At 35.6% G+C, this 23,259-nt stretch overlaps 2 protein-coding genes across 5 annotated transcripts; one reads left to right on the top strand and one right to left on the bottom strand.

Moving 5' to 3' along the window:
• The first annotated feature begins 1,615 nt into the window (after positions 1-1,615).
• Positions 1,616-23,140, top strand: LOC111405868 (abscisic-aldehyde oxidase-like). Of its 3 annotated transcripts, none has more exons than XM_023034948.1 (11): positions 1,616-2,031; positions 10,294-11,997; positions 12,558-12,797; positions 13,105-13,166; positions 13,754-13,972; positions 14,522-15,487; positions 16,128-16,223; positions 16,441-16,539; positions 17,124-17,313; positions 17,821-18,010; positions 22,834-23,140. In XM_023034948.1, exons 1-11 carry the CDS (start codon positions 1,857-1,859, stop codon positions 22,877-22,879), a joined length of 3,987 nt encoding a protein of 1,328 aa, XP_022890716.1. In that variant the 5' UTR covers positions 1,616-1,856; the 3' UTR covers positions 22,880-23,140. The 3 variants fall into 3 exon arrangements, with proteins under 3 accessions (XP_022890716.1, XP_022890715.1, XP_022890717.1); XM_023034947.1 differs by having other exon boundaries at positions 12,558-12,817; positions 12,957-13,166; XM_023034949.1 differs by having other exon boundaries at positions 1,940-2,031; positions 10,394-11,997; positions 12,558-12,817; positions 12,957-13,166.
• On the bottom strand, positions 18,306-22,644 carry LOC111405869 (beta-glucosidase BoGH3B-like). 2 transcript variants are annotated; one of them, XM_023034950.1, is made up of 10 exons: positions 22,469-22,644; positions 21,356-21,609; positions 21,052-21,256; positions 20,676-20,766; positions 20,378-20,526; positions 19,915-20,158; positions 19,723-19,827; positions 19,431-19,613; positions 19,135-19,336; positions 18,306-19,029 (listed from the first exon to the last, which is right to left on the bottom strand). In XM_023034950.1, exons 1-10 carry the CDS (start codon positions 22,627-22,629, stop codon positions 18,533-18,535), a joined length of 2,091 nt encoding a protein of 696 aa, XP_022890718.1. In that variant the 5' UTR covers positions 22,630-22,644; the 3' UTR covers positions 18,306-18,532. The 2 variants fall into 2 exon arrangements, with proteins under 2 accessions (XP_022890718.1, XP_022890719.1); XM_023034951.1 differs by having other exon boundaries at positions 22,509-22,596.
• Positions 23,141-23,259: the final 119 nt, after the last annotated feature.

Raw genomic sequence — 23,259 nt, 5'->3', positions numbered from 1 at the left:
TTCTTTAAGCGATAAAGCTTAATTCGTAAAAGCATAATAGACTACTTTAGAAAATTATTATAGACATTTTTTCTACGTTATTTTGAAAAATTAAGAATTTGTCAAATTACTCAAAAAATGATTTACCAAATTTCTTTTAAAATTCTCTTACAAGTCATTATTCTTTAGTCTATTCTTAGTAATAATAAAAGATATTTGAAGATAAGGAAATTTTGGCTTTATATTTCCAATTTCAATTCCAAATGTTATTACTTATTATCACGTGTGATGGTAAATTGACCGATGTAGTTGAGAGCGGAAGTAAGAAATAAGTTCGCAAGAGTTATATTAATGAGGGTTTATTTATTTATTTATTTTTTTTTTTTTAAGTCCCAATCAATTATATTATAGTTATAGATAAAGTTTAACAAAATTTTTATAGAACACTTGTGAATTTTTCATTGATTTTTGATACAACAATGACAGAAAATGCACTATACAGGTGCTGTCAACGTAACACCAAACAGAGCATAAATAACATATTCAACGTTATCATTATTCTTCAAAAAATATCTTATCGTTCCTTTTTTGTGCAATGAGAATAATACATCAATGTTCATAAATTAATTATGAAGCTTAATTTTATAAAACATAATATTAGAATCAAATTTAATAGTTAATTTTACATTGATGAATAGAAATTAGCTGTCCAAAATTTATTATCCAATTTACTATTCACCAATGAATGATTGACACATCATTTTACATTAATGTGTCATCTAATATTAAGCACTGTCACATAAATTAATTATGAAGCTTAATGTTATAAAACATAATATTAGAATCAAATTAATAGTTAATTTTACATTGATGAGTAGAGATTAACTATCCAAAATTTTTTGTCTAATTTGTTATCCACCAATGAATAATTGACAAATTATTTTACATTATTGTGTCACCTAATATTAAGTACGGGTGATGGTGAGAAAAAAAGTTGAATGTGTTAATTTAAAATGACGCGTCAGTCATTGAGAGAATGTGCAACAAATTGGATAGCAAATCATAGCAAATCTCAACTCTATATTGATGGATTAGTTCATTTGACTCAGGTGGTTCTTAAAAATACAAATAATAATAATAATAATAATAATAATAATAATAATAATTCTCACCCCTATTTTAGAGGTATAAAGGTGCAAAAGGTACCCTTAAATTTAGAGTATCTGGGCACTTTCATTTCTCTTCTTTCCAAAAATAGTCTAATAGCTTATTTTCATTTTTCTAAAATGAAACTCGGTGAAAATTTTATTTTTTCAAAGTCATTTTTAATCATATATTTTATAAATTCGTAATTTTTATCAACTATTCAATTACACATTTTATTAATTTTTATCAAAATTTACTTAAAATTTTATTTATCACAACCAAATAGAGAATTAATTTTTAAAAAAGATATGTCATTAAAGTCTTTCTTATTTGCTAAAGATAAAAGAATGATGCTGTGAACATCACTCTTGTATCATGGTGAAAGTTCACTATTTAATTGTTCAATAAATTAAAATTCTTCAGAATAAAAACTAATATAGTTTGACACAAAAAGTTGGGCTATTTTAACATTATCTTCACTTTGCAGTCTCTGGAAAATATCCATCGATTTTCTATTCATTTCACTCCATTCAAAATCATGGCTTTCATACACCTTTGACTCCACCAACATCCATAGAGAGAGAGAGATTTGCATGTAGACCTGCTAAAGTTACTCCACTTGGCATATTGCTTTAATCTTTATTCAATTGGTCCTATGATCGCTCCGTTCAGTATGAGGTTTCCCATCGTTTACTTCTTTTAACACAGACAGTGCACTCTGCACAATAGATATGGAAGCAGAAATAGTCTGTACAGAACCACCGCCACTGTCAAGAAATGAGAGCCTGGTTTTTGCAGTCAATGGAAAAAGGTTTGAGATCAAAGATATTGATCCTTCTACTACTTTGCTCCACTTCTTGAGATCCCAAACCCCTTTCAAGAGTGTCAAGCTTGGTTGTGGCGAAGGTAAGTAAATTTCTTGTTGTTATCCAAAATACATATAATTTTTGTATTTAAGATCACAGACCCCTTTCAATAGTGAATTATTGACATGGGTTTTACTTCTTTCTATATGTGTATGCCAAATAAGTACTGAATTTCGTTTATGAGAAAAATAAAAGAAATGAAGCTAAGCAAACATTTTGATTTGTTAACCTCATCTCGAAGGTTGAGTTGTGGTCAAGAGAATTAAGTGGAACAATATGATTAGGCTTCACACAGTTCTACATAGCTTCACGTAGGATAATTGCAAGATTAAATTTTAGGTAATTACTGGTTAGTTAATAAACTATTCGGATGTGTATTTAAGCTGACAGTTCATCCGAATGGTTCTACTAGTCTGATCTACTGATTAATTGATTACAGTACCAAAATATTGCAGCAACTGAAATTCAAATGCAGAACATGCTATATGACATGGTACACCCCTAGTGGAAAATCTACGGCTCCCATGCCACGGTAAATATTCCACTGTAGGAAAAGGATGCATGTTGCAGAAAGTAAATTTAAAACTAAACTAAATTAAAAGTGAAAACTTCTTTCGTCTTAGATCTCTTGATTTGTTGAGGAATGGAATCAAGTACGTGATCATCTTCCCTCACGACTTCTCCACAAATAGGAATAAGAATCCTGTTATTATTTTGCGCCAAAATACAACTATGTGTGGGTTCTATTTAACATAAAAAAATGTCGTCGATCTCTGGATGAACAAAGGCTGCCAAGAACTCCTGCACCCATTATTTTGGTGTTTCTTTGTCCATTCCTCCCCCAGCACCCCTTATTTTGGTTTTTGGCATTCTCCATCGGTGGAATCTTACAAGATCAACACCGATGAATGCGTCAAGTATAGATTTGCTAGTGGTTGCATTAGGGCCTTCTTTTCATCATATGGATACCATTTTATTCTAGTGGATGAGTTATGGGCTATCTTGGATGTGATTTTTCTTGCTCGACGACTTGGATCATTTGACATTTGGATGGAGGCAGACTCATTTGTGTCCCTTTAGTGCATCACTAGGGATGGAGGACCATGGACGATTCGATTCACCGAATCGGCTAACTTCTCTTTTTTTACCGTGATACTTTTTTTGCACTTATCGAGAGGTAAATCAGGTTGCTGATTCACTTGCATCCGAAGGTTGCGACCAACACTATTATCAGGAGTATGACCCTCTTGACCTACCATGACGACATAGCCCTTGAACGTATTGACAGGCATGAACTTCCTACTATTAGAGGATGTTTGCTTGTTTCTCATTTTTTTTTTTTTTATTGAAAATAGTATTTTCCCTCATATTCATTTTCTTCATTTTTTGCATTTCTTCGCCTTCGGGAATGTTGATAAACAGGTATAGTGAAACTTTTGGAGAGAAGAAGATAATAATCTTCATTTCCTTTACTTCCATTAAATAGGAAAAAACCAAGAATTCAAGTATGGAAATAAAGTAAAAATATGTAAACACAATAAATCAATCGCACTATTGCCTAATCTACTTTATTTTAATTTATTTATTTCCTTAACACTCCCCCTCAAGTTGGAGCGTATATATCATATACGCCCTCTTGGAACAAGGAAATCTCAATCGATTGTCATTCAATGACTTCGTTAACACATTAGCAAGCTAGTTTTCGATCTTCATAAATGGTTTACATATATCACCACTCACTATCTTGTTCCGAACAAAGTGACACTCAACTTCAATATGCTTAGTCCTCTTATGAAAGACTGGATTGGATGCAATATGTAGAGTAGCCCGATTATCACAGAACATCGGCATTGGAGCAGAAGGTGAGAAATTGATTTCTTGAAGAAAGTGCTGCAACCAAGTCAATTCACTAGTAGTATGGCCGATTGACCTATATTCTGCTTGTGCACTTGACCTTGCTACTACAGTTTGTGTCTTACTTTTTCAAGAGACAAGATTACCATCGAGAAAAGTACAGAAACCAGTAATGGATCGTCTATCTGATGGAGACCTGCCCTAATCTGCATCTTTAAATTCTTCTACTCTGATTTGCCCATTTGGTTTAGACAATAATCCAAGACTTAAGGCATTTTTCAAATACCTAATAATACGTATCACAACTTCCCAATGAAAACTTCGAAGAGCGTTCAAGAACTGACTAATGACACTAACTACACAAGAAATATATGTTCGTGTGATGGTAAGATAATTCAATTTCCCAACCAGACGACGATATTTTCTTGATTCTCCAAACGATTCGCCCTCATCTTTCAAAAGCTTCACATTAGGATCCATGGAGGTATCAACTGGATGACTTCCAAGGAAGCTTATCTCATCTAATAGGTTAAGTACATATTTTCTCTGAGATAAGTTGATACTTACTCGAGACCTAGCGACTTCAATACCCAAGAGATATCAAAACTTGCCTAGATCTTTGGTCAAAAAGTATTTTTGTAGAAACTGTTTCAACCGGACAATCTTATCTGCATTATCACCAATGATTTCATTATCATTCATATAAACTCTAATGATAACATGTCCTACTCCAGTTTGTTGATGAAATACTGGATGCTGTGATATCTCTGAAGACCGCATTTCAAAATAATCTCAGAAAATTTCCCAAACCATGCCCTTATAAAATAGTTCTGGTACTCCTCCTTAGCAACAAATCGAGGAGGTTGTTCTATATAAACCTCTTCGTGTAGGTCACCATGAAGGAATGCGTTTTTAATATTCAATTAAAATAGCTGCCAATCAAGATTAGTAGCAATAGAAATAAAAACACGAGTAGAAACACGAGTAGAAAATATTTTAGCAACCGGAGAGAATGTCTCATCATAATCAATACCATAGGTCTGTGTGTAACCATTAGTAATTAGTCGGGCTTTCAATCGATTAACAGTCCCATCATAATTCAACTTCAGGACATAGACCCATTTCTTGCTAAAATGATGTATCCAAGGTGGTGATGGAACGAGTTCCCAGGTCTTATTCTCGTGCAAGGTTGCAATTTTGAATTCCATAGCTTTTCGCCATTCAAGATCAGATAAAGTTTTGATCACCATCTTAGGTACAAAAACACTAGAAAACTGTGATGTGAAACAAGAAAACGAAGGTGACAATGAATAAAAAAGGTGACATAGTAGCGTACAGGATGTTTAGTTACGCAAGTACGTTTACCTTTATAGAAAGCAATGGGAAATGACTCAGGAATAGAGGAAATGACGGACCTAAGATCTGTAGATGGCAAGTGACGGATGGGGACGCTGGCGTTGGTGGCTTAGATCATCGAGTATGAACTTGTAAATGAGGAGGTGGTTTCTCATGAGAGGAGGACAACTCTGGTACAGTAGACGGAGACAAGGTTTGTTCTAGAGAAATACCAACTGGAAGATATGGAACGGGTAAGGTAACGAACTCCCGAGTGGATTCTAGTAAAGTACCATGATTAGAAAATAAGGGTGTGGACTCGTCGAAAGTGACATTTACACTTACACACAATAGCGTTGTAGAGAATGATTATAGCAACGATATCCTGTCTGTGTTTGAGAGTAACCAAGGAAAGCACATTTTATAAAGTGGGAGTCAAGTTTGTCATGACAAGTTCCAAAGTGATGAACATAATAAACACATCTAAAAATCTTGAGAGGTAACGAATACTATGGAGATGAGTGAAACACAATACAGAAAAGGGATGCACCTTCCAAAATTGAAGATGGCATGCGATCGATTTTTGCATTATGCAAATCCATTTTGTTGTAGAGTATATACGCAAGATGTGTGATGAGTAAAGCATTTGAAAGAGAGATAGGATGCAAGAAGCAGACATACTTTATGGCATTATCGGACGGCAAAATACGAATTTTCTGATCAAATTGAGTTTTGATGAAAGCATGAAAGATTTGAAATATAGTAAATAACTCAAAACAATTTTTCATCAAGAATAACAAAGTCATATGAGAATAATCATCCACAAAGTGACAAAATATTGAAATTTATTAGAGGAAATATTGATTAGTCTCCATATGTTAGAATGAACCATCTCAGATAAACTAGAAACACAACAAAATTCTTAAAGGAAAAAATACACGATGATGTTTGCTAAATTGACAAGCTCCACAATCAAGGGAGGACACATAATGAAGACTTACAACTTGACATTTTAAAGTGGAAAGAGAAGGGTGACCAAGACGGGAATGCCACTACATGGGTGAAAAAGTAGACTAGAGAGTTAGAGGAGGAGAGACCGGTGAAAAATTCATGTAATATAGGCTATCAACTTCATGCCGCAAATCGATCATCTTCTTCGTCTTAAGATCCTGAAAACACATAAGGAATGATAAAAGATTACAAAACATTGAAGAGATGTGGTAATTTTATTAATAGACAATAAACTAAAGGGAAACTCGGGAACATGAAGAATCGCCGACAGATCAATATTAAGACTAAGATGAACAATGCCTGAGTCCACAACACTAGTTTGGGAACCGTTAGCAAGAATGACATTTTTGGAAGAAGTAACTGGATGATAATCAAGAAGAAAAGTAGACGAACCAGTCATGTATTCAGTTACTTCGAAATTGATAATCCACGGGTTATGATAGGACAATAGACAGTGAGAAGATACAGTACCTGATTGAGGGAAAGTGGCCATAGAAGTGGAAATGACCAATTTATGAGGTAAGAACTCGGCATTGGAAATGACCAATTTATGAGGTAAGAACTCGGCATACTTTTCTCGTGATATATATAAGAAGTCAAACTCTTGTGTTGAACGAGAGTGAGTCATTGGTTCAGATACCGGGTGATGGTCCTTATTAGACAAGACCTGATTAACAAAACGAGATGGTTGTAAGTCCTCATCTCATAACGACCACAATAAGTACATTATCGAGGTTTACGATTTATCGAACGATCATTGCCTCTAATGTCTTGTCCACCCAGAGAGCTCAAACCATATCCACGATTACCATTGTGTCCATCCCTGAATGACATGATACCATCCACATTAGCTAATCAAATAATAAACGGTAACCACGTAACAACTTACTCGTCCAACAATTAAAGAACTCCAAAAAAAGGGAAAATATAACTGGCCCAAAAGAGTTATCCACCAGATTACTAGATCCTAAATCACCTTCAACCCACAATGAAGAGGTAACCTAATAACAACGATGGCCCAGCGAATTGCAATCATTAAACAACCCAATTTAACGATAGAGACTTCTATCTTCACTTCCTCTCGTCACCGAATACGCACCACCAACACCTTAACACATGGCGACGATGCAGACACAAGCACATATAAACGCATCTAAGGAACTCCACAATTCTAGAATTCAACTATTGGACTACCCAATTGGTACCCACAATCGACTTACTACGCAGGAGGCAGTCAATGCTCCTACGCGACACCTGGAAATTCTTGATTGAAATTGGTGTCGTCCTAAATTGAAATCGCCATCGGCAGTCATAGTGACAGACTCTTGAATCGACACACAGAGCAGACGTAGGTAGCAAGGGAACTTCACAATTCAACCACAGACACACGACTGTACGAAGAAGAAGAAACTACCATACCCAAGGAACTATTGCTCTGATACCATGTTGATAAATAGGTATGGTGAAACTTTTCATCTCCTTTACTTTCATTATATAGAGAAAACCAACAATACAAGTAAGGATAAGTAAAAATATGGAGACACAATAAACACAATTTCATATTGTCTAATCTACTTGATTTTAATTTATTTATCTCCTTAATAAGGAGGTTAGATTTATGCCCCCCTTCCTCTTGTTCTCTTGAATTTGATTTTTATATATACGGTTGGAGAATCCAAACCTCCATCAACCTTCCCTGGTGGAGCCTAAAACCCCATTGAGGTTGTGCTAGTGTTTTCCTAAAAAAAAAAAAAAAAAAAAAAAAAAAAAAAAAAAAAAAAAAAAAAAAAAAAAAAAAAAAAAAAAAAAAAAAAAAAAAAAAAAAAAAAAAAAAAAAAAAAAAAAAAAATTCTAGGCTCCAACATATTCCCTAATCAATTTTTTTGTGGAGTGAAGGGATCAAGAAAAATGTCCACCCCCTTTATTTTTTCTTGCACAAGAAAATTTTCTTAATTTGTCTCCTAATTGAGGCACAAGTATCTCAAGGAAAATATTAGGCTTTACCTTACTTATTGATAAGGAAGGTAAATATAGATCTTACACACCAAGTATGTCTTACTAAATCTCTTGTATAAGGAAATAAGGAAATCCATGCCCCTATGGGCATGGCGTAGTAGTAAAGTAGGAGGGTTTTTTGCAAAGCATCGGAGGTTCGAATCCTCGTGGCGGTTGGAAGGCAAATATCTTGTAGATGCAAAGTTATGGTGCGCTTTGTTGTCCTTCCGGGGGTGTTGTCCGCACGTCGTAAAGGGAGGTCCATAGAGAGGAGAACTGCATCCCGAATGTCCAGTCGAAGTGTGTATAAGCTGTGACTGCATTCGGATTTACTCGGGTGGCGAACTAAAGGGAAAGGCCACCACTCCTCAAGAGCTTCGCTCACCTGAGTCATACAAAAATGGAAATCCCTGATTGTTCTTCAAGTATAGAAAGATTTGAAGATAAGCAATTCAAAAATATTCAACATTTAGTATGTCTATTTTACTACACGTGTTGACAAGGAAATTTGTGAACTTAAAAAATTTACCCTTTTGGTTAAGGTAACTTCGTGTAGTAGATGAGTTTGATTCTGTCGATGAACACTCCTCGTCAGCGTGAACCACTAACTCAATCATGATCACTGACTCAAACTAGATTAACAATCAAAGCTTGTCTAAAATTCACCAATTACACACTAATAAAAAAATCAAATACAATTAATTAGCAAAGCCAATATTAATCAATAATATGTCTAAGGCATATTTTCCCAACAATGATATTGTGCTATTGTATAATTACTGGGAAATATAAGAGTGTGGCAGTGCCTTTTTGGTTGTTTGATCTTGAATTTTACTTGTTTGTTTATTTTATTTGGATGGTTTGCAACGTAGATTTTTTATATATCAACGTGTTTTGATTCCTAAATATTTGATTTCTCGAAGTGAAAATTTTTATTTGAGAATTGTTGGGACAATAGGAGTTAGAATTGTTTAGTATGGAATAAATGTGGCAATGTCTAGTCAACATCCAAGTGAATGAGAACCGAAAGGTTGCATAGTTATGGGGTCAGTAAGCCAACTCAGCCGTCATACATCAGGGGAATGCTTTGGCTGAAGAAACTTTGATGACTAAGTCAAATGTGTAATAAAGGAAACGAAAACTAAAACTAAAATTGTAAAGGAACGCATACACGGAGTCTGGCCACTTAGAATTTTTAGGAAATAGCTTCGTTGGTTGTCAACTTTGGCTGATGGTGACTGACAGTGGTATTTCGTTGAACTTTCTGCGGTCAGTTCAGATTGTTAGTTCTAACTGCATAGAAGAGATGATTATCAAACTTCTTGGGACTTATTTGTTCGATTTGCACAGTCCAAGTCTTTTAATAGCTCCAGATTTGTGGGATGTAGACTTTACATGCTTCTGTCAGTTTATAATCCCTATGGTGGGCACTGCTTTCTTGGGAGAGGTAAGCTTAAGAAGCCGAGCTCAAGGCTGATCTTGCCGTCCCAAGGACAGTCAAAAAAAGGCTCTTAATGAATATCCTTTATAATTTCTCAGATAATAGTACATCAAGTTGAAGCTTGCGTTTGTCCCTTATTGAGTTGTATAATATGAACAGTTATCTATCTCTAAACGATTTTCCATTCTTGTCGATATTAAGCTGAACAACATGATTTTGATTTGTCGCCTAATAGCAATAATTGACTTTTCAATGGCTGATCTGACAGCCATATCAATCATACGTTTGGCTATTTCTGCTGTTAAGGGATGAAATTTCACATCAAATAAAGATGAATATATAAACCAACTTATGAAAGATCGTGCTACTTCTCTTAATAAGGTTGACCTTTTAAGATGAAACCCCAAATCTTAACATCTGCCACGTGTATGAGTATGATAAGATGCAATAGAAGGAATTGGGGAGTTTGCTTTCCACTACTTTAGAAAATAAAGTTTGGCCATTGAGTCATGCTTTCATTAGTTATTTGTCTAACTTTGGGTTGAAGATTCTAGATGATCTTGTTCTGTCTTAAGTTCTAGTACTCAATTCTTCTAATTCTACATGCTTATTTTTTAATCTTTTTACTTTAGCAAGACCATTATGCTCGAAAATTGGCTGTTGCAGGTGGTTGTGGTGCTTGTATCGTTCTTCTATCTAAGTACGATCCTGTACTTAAACAGGTTGAACATTTTACCATCAGTTCATGTCTTACGCTTATTTACAGTATAAATGGCTGTTCAATTACTACAAGCGAAGGCCTTGGAAATAGTAAAGATGGTTTCCACCCAATCCATCAAAGGTTTGCTGGATTCCATGCTTCTCAATGTGGCTTTTGCACTCCAGGAATGTGCATGTCCCTTTTCTCGGCTCTTGTCAATGCTGAAGAGAAACAGACGCCCGATCCCTCACCTGGCATCTCGAAGCTGACAGTTTCTGAAGCTGAAAAGGCTATAACGGGAAATCTTTGTAGATGTACAGGATATCGACCCATTGCTGATGCCTGCAAAAGTTTTGCTTATGATGTTGACATGGAAGATTTGGGGTTCAATTCTTTCTGGAGAAAGGGTGAAACCAAGGAACTTAAAGTAAGTAGATTGCCATCCTATAGTCCGAAGGAACACAGTTGTATATATCCTCAATTCTTGAAAGACAATGTTAAGTCTGTAATGCTTTTGAATTCTAGAAGAAATTCTTGGTACACTCCTGGAACTATTCAGGAGCTTCTAAGCTTGCTGCACTCTGACGTGGTGCAAAATGGTACAAAGATTAAGCTGGTAGTTGGTAATACAGGGACTGGATACTACAAGGAAGCAGAAATATATGATAAGTATATAGATTTGAGGTATATTCCAGATCTATCGGCGGTTAGAAGGGATAACTCAGGGATCGAATTCGGAGCAGCTCTGTCAATTTCAAAAGTGATTTTCAGCTTAAAGGAAGAACAAAAACTTAACTCGTGTTTGGATGGAAATATGGTGTTTAAGAAAATCGCTGACCATATGGAGAAGGTTGCTTCAGGATTCATTAGGAACTCAGCTAGTCTAGGGGGTAATTTAGTGATGGCACAGAGAAATTATTTTGCTTCAGATATAACTACGCTACTTCTTGCTGTTGGTTCGAGCGTCAGCATACTGGAGGGCCATAAACATGAAAAAGTTACATTAGAAGAATTTTTGTCGAGGCCGCCATTGGACTCCCAAACTGTGCTTATAAGTGTTCATATCCCATTTTTGGAACCAATAAGAAATAATGATTCTGTCGAAACTAATTCTGGCTTGTTGTTTGAATCCTATCGTGCTGCAGCCCGGCCTCTTGGAAATGCATTACCATATTTAAATGCTGCTTTCTTGGCTGATGTTTCTTGCAATAAAAATGGAGTTTTAGTGAATAATATTCAATTGGCTTTTGGTGCTTATGGGACAAGACATGCTACAAGAGCAAGGGAAGTTGAGGAATATCTGGCTGGGACTGGGAAAACACTTAGTGTTGGCATTCTAAATAAAGCAGTTGAATTAATTAAAAGTTCTGTGATACCTGAAGAAGGCACTTCTCATGCTGCTTATCGGTCCAGCTTAGCTGTCAGTTATCTATTTTCATTTCTTTTTAGCTTTTCAAACAGTGTTGATTATGCAATTTCTGGTAGTCCATTTGATGGAAATGATGGCACTTTGCTGGAAGAAGCTTGCAAAAGGAACAATGATGATGATCGTAGTCAAATTGTGCGACCACCATTGTTGTCATCTGCAAATCAGGTCATCGAATCTAGTAGGGAGTATTATCCCATTGGTGAACCAATTATAAAATCTGGTTCTGCCATTCAAGCTTCTGGTTTGTCATGTCCTTTACTTCTTATTATTTGACTTTTTTTGGATTAATCACGTCCCACTATTAGCTCTTATTGAAGTTCCCAATCGTCTGTTTGGCCAGTTTCACAATATCCATGCTGACTACGAGAGTGGTTTAGCTGTTCTTGAAAAGGCATATTGAAAATGCGTCCCCTTTCTTAGTAAATTTTCACTTTTTCATTTTATTTATTGTTCAAAGTATCTTAGCTGGTAAACTCTATTCTGGGGGAAAATACATTTGGCTTGTTCAATAAATCCAAAGTTTTTTTTTTTTTTTTTTTTTTTTTTTTTTTTAAAAAAACCAAAAGTTTTTTTTTTTTTTTTTTTTTTTTTTTTTTTTTTTTTTGTGAATAAGATTGCAACTTACGAGAAGCCTTGTTGGAAATATTTACAGCATGTTTGATAGAGATGATTTGGATCTTGTTGCTTTAGATCTTCCAGAAGAGTTGCAAGGAGAATGCATATAACCGATCCCAAATTTATTGATAACAAAGCTTAGTTTGTTGTTCTTGTTTACCACACTTATTCTGGTCTATTCTGCAGGCGAAGCTGTGTATGTAGATGACATTCCATCACCACCAAATTGTCTTCATGGAGCATTTATCAATAGCACCAAACCTTTAGCACGTGTGAAGGGCATTTCTTTTGGGTCTGACTCGCTACCAAATGGGGTTACTGCTATTATCTCTTTCAAAGATATCCCAGAAGGAGGGGAAAACGTTGGAAGCAAGACAGTGTTTGGTTTTGAACCCTTATTTGCTGACGATCTCACTAGATGTGCTGGTGAGCCCATTGCTTTCGTGGTAATTCTGTGCTCCCAATATTTCCTACTAGGATTGGGTTGTTTGTCCAATTGATTGCAGACTTGCAGTTACACTTTCTCCATATGAAAATTCTGAACTATGATCTCAAATTTAATTCTGTCGATGAAATCCTCTGTAGCTTGCGGAAACACAAAAGTATGCTGATGCGGCTGCTAAAATGGCCATGGTTGATTATGACACCAAAACTATAGATCCACCCATTCTAACCATTCAAGAGGCTGTAGATAGAGCAAGTTTTTTTGATGTTCCTTCTTTCTTATACCCAGAAAAAGTTGGCGATTTCTTGAAAGGAATGGCTGAAGCTGATCATAAGATTCTCTCTACTGAGGTACTTCAATTAGTTTGTATACTTTGCATTTGTTTCCAAAAGGTTTTATCCATTGTGTTCTAAGTACCTACACAATCCTTCCACGTTGATCTAAGAAACATGGACAAAGAAACACAACATGGAAACAACATGGACATATTGTCACCACGTGATTTTTTCAAAAAAATAGGAAACGGACACGTGGATTTAAATGTAGGGAATGAAACAAGACTTGTTGAAGACTTGCTTGAGGAGTGTCCGTATAGTAATACTCAAGTGTTGAGAATTTTAGAAATATATAAAATATTGGACACGGGCATGTGGCTTGTCAAACACGTCTTGGAGCGTCCAAGACTGTCCGACGCGACACAATATGTGCTGGACACAGACACTGGCTTCCTTCATAGACTTTGACACTAAGGGTTAAATTTACTTTCAAAACAAGTATTTTTTTTTTTAACTTAAAAAGTAAGAAAAAGTAATTTTTCGAAACATATATGGAACGAATGGTTACATAAAAGTAACTTTATTTATTTTTAAGCTTAGCCAATATGTGACCATGTAAGTTTTTGAGTCAATATATCTTATGTCCTTTTTTGTACTTGTAGATCAAGCTCAATTCGCAATACTATTTTTATATGGAGACCCAAACTGCTTTAGCAATCCCAGATGAAGATAACTGCATGGTAATTTATAGTTCAATTCAATGCCCGGAGTTCTTGCATAGTGTGGTGGCGAAATGTCTTGGTATTACCGAGCATAACATCCGTGTGATTACAAGAAGAGTAGGTGGAGGCTTTGGTGGGAAGGCAATAAAAGCAATGCCTGTAAGTATCTAGCAAAATGCCATTCAATTCTCTTTTCCTCTATAATTTTTCAGATCTAACTGATGCACTTATCAATTAACCAATATTATTTTTAACTTGCATCACTATCCCTTGAGCTTCTATAAAGCCAAAATCTCGTCAATTAGTTTATCATGACTATTTCTCGGGTGTGACTATTTCTCGGGTGTGTCTGAGGAGGAGCGTATTTGAATAAGCTTTAAAGAAGTAACTTTTTGTTTTCAAAATGTTTGGATATGTTACTTTTTCTTACTGAGTAACAAAATTTGTTCATTTCGAAAGTAACTCACCTACTGTCAAGTTACGTAACTTGCTCATTTTTATCTTTAAAATCCACTTGTTAATTTATAAGTTTTAATCTTAGGCAAACATGCTCAAGTTATCCAAAAAATTTAATGTTCTATGAAAGTCCAACTGTTCAATGTACAACACGAAGATCATCTATTTTTGATGACTTTGCTCAAGTAGATACAATAAATCTACTTTATGAGGGTAAAATCTCAATACAAATGCCATATATGTGATTTTCAGGTTGCTACAGCATGTGCACTTGCTGCATACAAATTACGCCGTCCAGTCAGGATATATCTAGATCGCAAGACTGACATGATAATGGCAGGAGGAAGGCATCCGATGAAGATAACATACACTGTCGGATTCAAATCAAATGGGAAGATAACAGCATTGCACCTTGACATATTAATAAATGCTGGAATAAATCCAGATATTAGCCCTGTAATGCCGAGTAGTGTGGTAGGTGCACTCAAAAAGTATGATTGGGGTGCTCTGTCTTTTGATATAAAGGTATGCAAAACAAACCATCCTAGCAAATCTGCTATGCGGGCCCCGGGGGAGGTGCAGGGATCTTTTGTGGCTGATGCTGTAATAGAGAATGTAGCTTCTGTGCTGTCAATGGAAGTGGACTCTGTAAGAAAACGAAATCTTCACACATATGAAAGCTTAAAGTTGTTCTATGGGAGTGTCGCTGGGGACTCCATAGAGTATACTTTGCCTACTATATGGGATAAGCTGGCCAGATCATCAAGCTATGTCGATCGGATTGCAATGATAGAACAGTTCAATGGGTCTCACAAATGGCGGAAACGGGGAATTTCTCAAGTGCCAATTGTGCATGAAGTGTTAGTAAGACCGGCCCCAGGAAAAGTGAGCATTCTTTGGGATGGATCTATTGTTGTAGAAGTTGGAGGTATAGAGTTGGGCCAGGGGTTGTGGACAAAGGTAAAACAAATGACGGCTTATGCTCTCAGTACAATTCAATGCGATGGAAGTGAAAATCTTGTCGAGAAAGTACGAGTCATACAGTCTGATACCTTGAGCTTAGTTCAAGGAGGGTTCACTTCTGGGAGCACGACGTCTGAGTCAAGTTGTGAAGCAGTTAGACTATGCTGCAATATTTTGGTCGAACGACTAGCCCCTCTTAAGAAACAGTTGCAAGAGCAAATGGATTCCGTGAACTGGGATATCCTGATTCTCCAGGTTCCTTCCTTCACTATCTTAATTTCCACCCTACCTTTATTTCAGAATCAGCACGTGTAGTTATAATTGAATATTCCTTATCTGCTATGGACCCTTTTTCAACTCACTAATGTGCCTTAGCTTAATATCCTTTCTTCGTAGGTGGTAGCATTGGAAACATGTATGGTAAATTAGATAGTTAAACATGTGTAGTGGTGCAGAAAAATCTGAGTAGGAAAGTGGGGTATAAATTAGTCAGTCATCTGCTTGTTTATATCAGAATTAAGCCCTGATCCCTACTTCTGAGAACAATTATGAACAGAAAAGCTAGCAGATAACGAGCAGAGAACACACATTTATAGTGGTTCACATTATGGAGAAGAAATTTCTCATCCTCTCATTTTTTTCTTACACCAAAATGGCCTCCTAATGTATCATCTACATAGTAGGAATATTAAGTCGATGGCATGCGGTATGATTAGGCTCCCTCAACATTAATGGAGGATTACTTTATAATTATGATGTGTAGGGGTGGAAGATATGATTAGGTTCCCTCAATATGATTGAGTAACAAAGCATTGATGTTTTATTCTACAAACTTTCTCGATTATATTGTCTTTAGAAATCATTGTGTTCAATTTTTTGACTTTTCTGAATTTAGGCTCATTTACAAGATGTAAACTTAGCTGCAAGTTCTTATTATGTGCCCGAGTCCAGTTCAGTACGATATCTGAACTATGGAGTTGCAGTAAGTGAGGTAAATTCTTCTGTTTGAATCATTTCTTGTTTTCCTTAAACAGATTGAACAAACAAGTTTACCCTTTTGAGCTACATAAATTACGGCATCAAGTTTATATTGTTCTTTCCCCGTGCTATCTCCTAACTAAGCAGTAATCTGTTACATTAAATGAGTTCAAGAAATAGACAACTCTCATACCACTAATGTAACTGTGCTGAACCCATGGATATTGCAGGTAGAAGTGAATATTCTGACAGGAGAAACAAGAATATTGCGATCAGATATTATCTATGACTGTGGACAAAGCATGAACCCTGCTGTGGATTTGGGACAGGTACGTGATTGAAAAATCCGTTGTCTAGTTAATTGTGTTGTTGGAACATTGCACCATTGGTCCATGGCCTATTAGCTTTCTTGCAGTTTGGTCTCCAGTCTATTTTTTTGAAAGTGTTGTTCTCAACTTCTCAATTTGTAACATCATTGGCTAGTGTATGGAACCTTTAATGTTGCTGTTAAAAGTCTTGTCTTTCATTAAAAAATACCATTATATTCGAGTGGAGGTGGGTTTGGTTAAAATCACTTAGGGTGTGAAGGTATTAAGGTTTTTCTTTTTCACAAAAATTATTTGTATTGCTTCTTGTACCTTTTAAAACATTGCTCACTTGCATTGCATGTGAACTGTTAATATCCAAATAGAAAGAAACTTTCCAGTACGACCGACAAAGACTAAAAGGTTAGGGGACTGTGCTACCTAAATAACATTCCATAGGTTGGAGACTAGTGCTGAATTTTTCCCAACAGTCATTTAGTATGCAATGGTGTTGATCTTCTTCTTGATCAGTAGAATTCTTGTTTTATTCTTCTTGCAGCTCATGCAATCAATATTGACTAATGTTTTCCGTTATCTGCTTTTTACAGATTGAAGGGGCTTTTGTACAAGGAATTGGCTTCTTTATGCTAGAAGAGTATCTTTCTAATACAGAGGGGTTGGTGGTTGCAGATAGCACATGGACTTACAAAATTCCAACTATTGACACTATTCCCAAACAGTTCAATGTTGAGGTGCTAAACAGTGGATGTCATAAAAACCGTGTTCTTTCATCGAAGGGTATGTTGTTCAAGTTTCAGCTTATTGATTTTATCTTGAATAAATTTGACTTCTGCATGATCACTATTTTGTGTTAAAAAGAAAAAAAAACGCTTCTGAAACCAAGACTAATACGAGTTGATGGATCATAAATCGATCTACATAAACCAGAAATGTGTAAACTTGGTAAAATACTACATTCAAAATGAACCACTGTTTTACCAGAAAGCCCATTACTGAAATAATTTTTTTTTTTTTTTGTTCGTAGCATCATTAAATGACAAGATAATAGGTTTATATGAAAATCCCGAGTCCCAAGAAAGCCTTACAGAACTTCCATGAAGTTGAGAACTTTGAACCTCGTGGAACGGAAAACCACTATAGACCAGTGTATTCTATGCTTGTTTTTCCTAATTCCTCTTTGGCTGATTATTTCTTTTGGAGTTAGATTCAGGTTTAATCAATAACATTTAACATCGTGTTGCATTTGCAAATACACACTAAATCCAATGTTTTACATTTTTGCAGCTTCAGGTGAACCACCATTACTTTTGGCTGCTTCAGTTCACTGTGCCACTAGAGCAGCCATTAAGGAAGCCAGGAAACAGCTCAAATCTTGGGGCAGTGTAGTAGATGGTTCTGATTCTACTTTCCAGTTGGAGGTCCCTGCTACCATGCCTGTCGTTAAGAAACTCTGTGGGCTCGACACAGTCGAGAGGTACCTACAAAGCTTGCTTACCTGTTGATTAGGAAAGCGTTTTTAAGTTTTTATGCACCCATAGCTGCGTGGTAGCTCAGTTCCTTTGTCTTTGGACACAATTTCTAATGCAAAATGAATCTCTAGAAAGTACTTGATATCTGTACATACTAAATACGTTGCTTGAACCAAAGCCCTGACTCGTGAGCAAATTCTTTGTTGTGATATGCCTTATAAAAGGTTTGCATACATGAAAAAGATCTAACACTAGAAATACACAAGGAATTATAACTTTAAAAAATAAGAACATATCATATATACTTAAAAATTGTAATGAACGAAATAACTTTTGATTACACAATATCTTCAAAATCAAATATTATCTACATCTGAATATACTTATCACAAGGGGGAGCTCTTAACTTCCAACTGATTGCCCCAATTACAACTAAAGTTTCACAAAAAACTTGAAACTTACTTAATGTAGGAGAACAAATTTAATCAAACAGTAAACAAACAACTGAATAATGAGTGTTCAACGATTTACTGGGCTGCTATTAGTTCTCTAGGTGTGGTTGTAAGACCATAACCAAATGGAAATAGGGGATCATAATGTGCATCACCAACATTCATTGGAAGCTGTTCTACCGTTCTCATCCAAGTACGGGCAAGCTTCCCGGTGAAACCATAGACGCCATAAAGAACATCGGCGACACCCTGGCCTTCCGTTCCTGGAAGCCAAGCAGCCACCAATGCATCCATTTTTTCAAGGTAAGGTTCTATTATGACTGGGCGCCCAGAAATGACAATGACAACGCATTTCACAGATTCACACACATTAGTTATTGTACTATATCCTGGTTCAGCAATTTTCAGATCTTTGCTATCTCCAACAGATTCTGAATACGGTAGTTCACCCACAATAACAATAGCATAAGAGAAGTCATTGGAGTTTAAGAATTCCTTGTTTGGATTTTCATTGTATGTAACTTCTGTGCTGGGATCTACAGTGTTCTTGATAGCTGTCAAGATTGTAGTACCTGTCAAGCAACACGAACCAGATGTATTCTGAATAAATTCTTGATTGTTGAGTAAACGAAGGATTATATTTCGTATATGAAATTATTTTGGGATATAGAACATACCGACTGTAATGTTACCCGATTGGCCATTCCATTCTATTGTCCATCCTCCACATTGATTCCCAATGTCGTTAGCATGAGTTCCTGCCACGAGTATCTTTTGTGCTTTCTTTGGAAGAGGAAGCAAAGGCTCGTCACCAGTCTTTCCATTCTTGAGAAGAACGAGTGATTTCCTCACAGCTTCTCTAGCCAATTCTCTATGCTCCTGTTTGAAGAAAAATTGATAGTATGAACATTTTCCATTGTTATCAAAGGACAATGAGATAATACATGAGTAAAAAGTGTCTTTGACCATTGACCTGACTTCCAAGTTGACTCGCCAAGGATCGATCAGCCATTGGATTCTCAAAGTGTCCTAACATGAATTTGACCCTCAATATCCTCTCCACAGCATCGTCAATTCTGCTCATTGGGATTACATTTTTCTTCAGTAGTAGGGTCAGGTCATCAATGAACTCAACGAACTTGAATGGAACTATGACCTACGAAAAAATAATCAAGATCATTTCTTTTAGTTCACAAATAACAAATTAATCGGTTTTCCCAATAAATTTGGATCGGCTACATATGAACACGTTTTACGATACTGACCATATCGATTCCAGCTAGAATACTAGCTTGAACTGAATAAGTATAGTTAGCATGTGGCGGGGATGTTATTCGATCAATAGCCTCTGAATCTGATATGACAAAACCCTGAAATACAACACAAGGAAGCAGTCTAAATTGACAAAATTAAGGAAAGAGTTGCATAAAATAAGCACTTTACTAAGAAATGCTTACTTTGAATTTTAGCTTATTCTTGAGGTACCCTGTGATGAGATCATAATTAGAATGCATCTTCTTCCCATTCCAGCTTGAATAGGATACCATAATAGTTGCAACACCCTTTCTCACAGAATCGTGATAGGCAGGCATATGGATGTTTTTTAATCCATTCCAGTCTATGATAGTATTATTCTCATCAATACCATTAATTGTGCCACCATCTCCCACAAAATGCTTTGCACACCCTGCAACTTTTATCCTTCATAAACCAAAAATTAATCAGAATAGATGAATGTACAGTCGGAATGCTATATAAATTCCATCCATAATTCTTGAAATCACCAATATATTCCCAAAGTATTCTATAAATCAACAATAAACTAACTCTCGTTCCCCCTATATTTGGTTTCAGCTATATGATTCGTATTTCTCCCTTCTTCTCCGTTCATAGCTAAATCTATTGAAAGATAAGTTTTACCTGTCATTATTGATATATGGAAAATTCATTGGATAATTGGCTGGAATATCTCCTTGGAGACCAGGTATTATCTCAGTCATTGTTTGTACAATTTTGGGATCTTCACTGTAGCTTTCATAACAACGTCCCCATCTAGGATCCCGACAAACCTGTAAACCAAGAATACAAACCATTAATTGTGGTGTTATTTTCTAACTATAGATGGTTGGAATGTAGTAGAATTTCAATGATTATTTCGTTTCAAATGATTAAATTTTGCAGTAAATGAGGTGATATAGTAGAAGGAACATTTATTTACCGCAATACAAGGGGCAAAACTATAAGGGATTCCTGTAGCTCTGACTTCAAGAGCAGTTGCAGCCCCAATCTTTTTAATAAGTTGGGGATCCCTATAACAGGAGGTTTAATGCATGTAAGGTTGCGTGTTAAAGACATAAGGCCCGTTTGGAAGGGCTTCTATTTTTGCTTTTTGTAGAAGAGCTTGTGAAGAAATCACCCTGCCTTAGTTTTTTTTAAAAGCTCTTCTAATCACAAGCAGCACTTTTAGAAAATTATCACAGATTCAGAAGTCCGCTTTTTGCTGTTTAGAAGCCCTGCCAAACGTGTTCATAATCTGTTTGTTTCGTCTTTATGAGTTTAAGGTTTTGAATGAGATAGTTGAACAAAAAGCTTACCAGGTAGCTCCAAGGCCGACATTGTGAGGGAAAATAGTGGAATTGTAGACATTGTTATGGCCATGAATAGCATCAGTTCCTACAATAATTGGAATTCCAAGACGATCGGAAAGAGCCCACTTTTGGAATTCATCTGTCATATCCATCCATTTCTCAGCAGAAGCATGGGGAGCTGGTGCACTCCCTCCAGCAATCAAAATATTCCCTGCAATATGATTAATTTTAGGGTCTGAACAAAAAAATTCAATCCATCCCAAAATCTTCCCAAAAACTCAATAAATTAAAATCTTTGAGAAATACTTACCTATATGGTATTTCCTAATGACTTCTGGGGATGTGACGTTCAGCTCAATCATTGTCATCTGGCCAATTTTTTCTTCAAGGGTCATTCTACTCATGAGATCTTTGATTCTGACATGCAATGGCTGTTTTGGGTCTTTGTATTTTGGATGCTCTGCTGCTTCTATAGCAGTTGTCGACGAGCACAAAAAAGCCAAAACCATGAATACTGATAACCTCACCATTTTAACTGATTTTACCGAATTAATTGATTTGGACCTGCAAATTATAATACAAAACATTGTAAACCAATATATATATAAAGGGAAACGCACATGGGACGGTGGACAGAGAGATTCCATTAGTATACTTGAGGAATAAGTAATTATGTAGATTTAAGTTGCTTTTAAGGGCCTGTTTGGCAATACTTTTAAAAGTAAAGAAAGCTTCTTTGGAAATTAAGAAGTTTTTTCAACTTGTTTGGATAATTTTTTTTAAAGGGCAATTATATTACCCCCTACAACTTTTTATGTATGCACAACATTTTAATTACAAGGAAGGTTTTCAATATTTACTCACTTTTGCTTTTGTGTCCTTAACTTTTTTTTTTTTTTTTTTTTTTTTTGTCACGTTGTCATTTTTAATTTTCAATTAATTAACATATTTTATCTCTAATCAAGATTTTCATCCGAACTAGCGTGCATTGAAAAGATGGACAAATATTTTATTTTACTTTTGTATTCGTTATTTATTTTGATTACATAAAAATACGATAGATAAATATATCTTTTTGGTCCTCATAACAAACATTTTGGACGAAAATCATCTTTATGGATAAGATGTGAAAATTAATAAAGGGTTGTTGATATATATATGTGTGTGTGTGTGAATCTTAATAGTTTTCGCAGCCCTAATACTACATACGTGTTTCGCACCTATATAGAGCAGAGTTTGACATAAAATTACTAATATATTCAGATATATAAAGTAAAGTAAAAAGCTTAAAAAATAGACATAATACTTAATTTCGATAAGATAAGAATAAGTGACTGTGAAAGAGAGAATGAATAACTTTAATGTAAGTAGTCTTTCCATCCTTGCAAATATAAAAGCAATATTGTAAGATCGATATACTTACTCATAAATTTTCTTTATCGAGGCGGAGAATGTGCGTATACCAATCCTCTTTGTCCCGTCTTCGTGGAGCCTAGGAAATACACCGAGACCGTGATGGAGTTTTTTTTTTTTTTGGTTGGGGGGGTGGGGTGGAAGATAGTTCCCTATTTGGTGTACGTACATATAGAATGAACTTTAGAGTTTGATTAGGTATGAAGCAAAAATGGTGCTTTTATAATGGAAAATTAGTATTCTAGAATCACTTCCATTTTAATATTGGACCAATCTGCATCATTCTGACATGGATAGTCTTATCCTTTTTCCACCATTGAATTAATAATTATTGTGCTCGTTAGAAGGTTCATATTCGTTTCAACCGTGCTGTAGAACTCGGGATAAATCCCGGGTTCCGACCAGGGCCGAGGTAGCATGACCTCGCGCCCTCGATCTTGCAGCACATGGGGGCTCGCAAATTACAAATCGGGGGCCGAGGCTGCTGGCTAAAAACCTGGGATTTTATCCCGGGTTGAGCAACATTATTGTATTCGTTTATAGCATGTTCAATATGTGAAATCAGATATAATAAAGAGCAATGCTATTTATGGTCGTTCATTGCGATAATTGTCCTATGTAACATCTTACATAATAGTTTGTAATTTGATATATTAATATGATAGTTTTTTATTGTCGCATATATCAAATCACCAACCACCACATGTATGCACTGCAATAATGAGTGACTGTAAATAATATTGTTCTATAATTAAATATAGCCCTTGTTTGAGCCACATTATTTTTATAAAAATGTATTTT

This window comes from Olea europaea, chromosome 12, assembly GCF_002742605.1.
Source record: "Olea europaea var. sylvestris chromosome 12, O_europaea_v1, whole genome shotgun sequence".
Taxonomy (NCBI): Eukaryota; Viridiplantae; Streptophyta; class Magnoliopsida; order Lamiales; family Oleaceae; genus Olea; species Olea europaea.
This window is presented reverse-complemented; position numbering and strand designations above follow the sequence as displayed.

Bases quoted from the DNA above. Each gene is read 5' to 3' on its own strand.
- LOC111405868 (XM_023034947.1), top strand. From the start codon at position 1,857: ATGGAAGCAGAAATAGTCTGTACAGAACCACCGCCACTGTCAAGAAAT. The intron at 12,818-12,956 runs GTAATTCTGTGC...AATCCTCTGTAG, and splicing joins GTGAGCCCATTGCTTTCGTG to CTTGCGGAAACACAAAAGTA. The intron at 16,540-17,123 runs GTACGTGATTGA...TGCTTTTTACAG, and splicing joins CTGCTGTGGATTTGGGACAG to ATTGAAGGGGCTTTTGTACA.
- LOC111405869 (XM_023034950.1), bottom strand. From the start codon at position 22,629: ATGTACGTACACCAAATAGGGAACTATCTTCCACCCCACCCCCCCAAC. The intron at 21,257-21,355 runs GTAAGTATTTCT...ATCATATTGCAG, and splicing joins CATTAGGAAATACCATATAG to GGAATATTTTGATTGCTGGA. The intron at 19,030-19,134 runs GTATGTTCTATA...GTTGCTTGACAG, and splicing joins ATCGGGTAACATTACAGTCG to GTACTACAATCTTGACAGCT.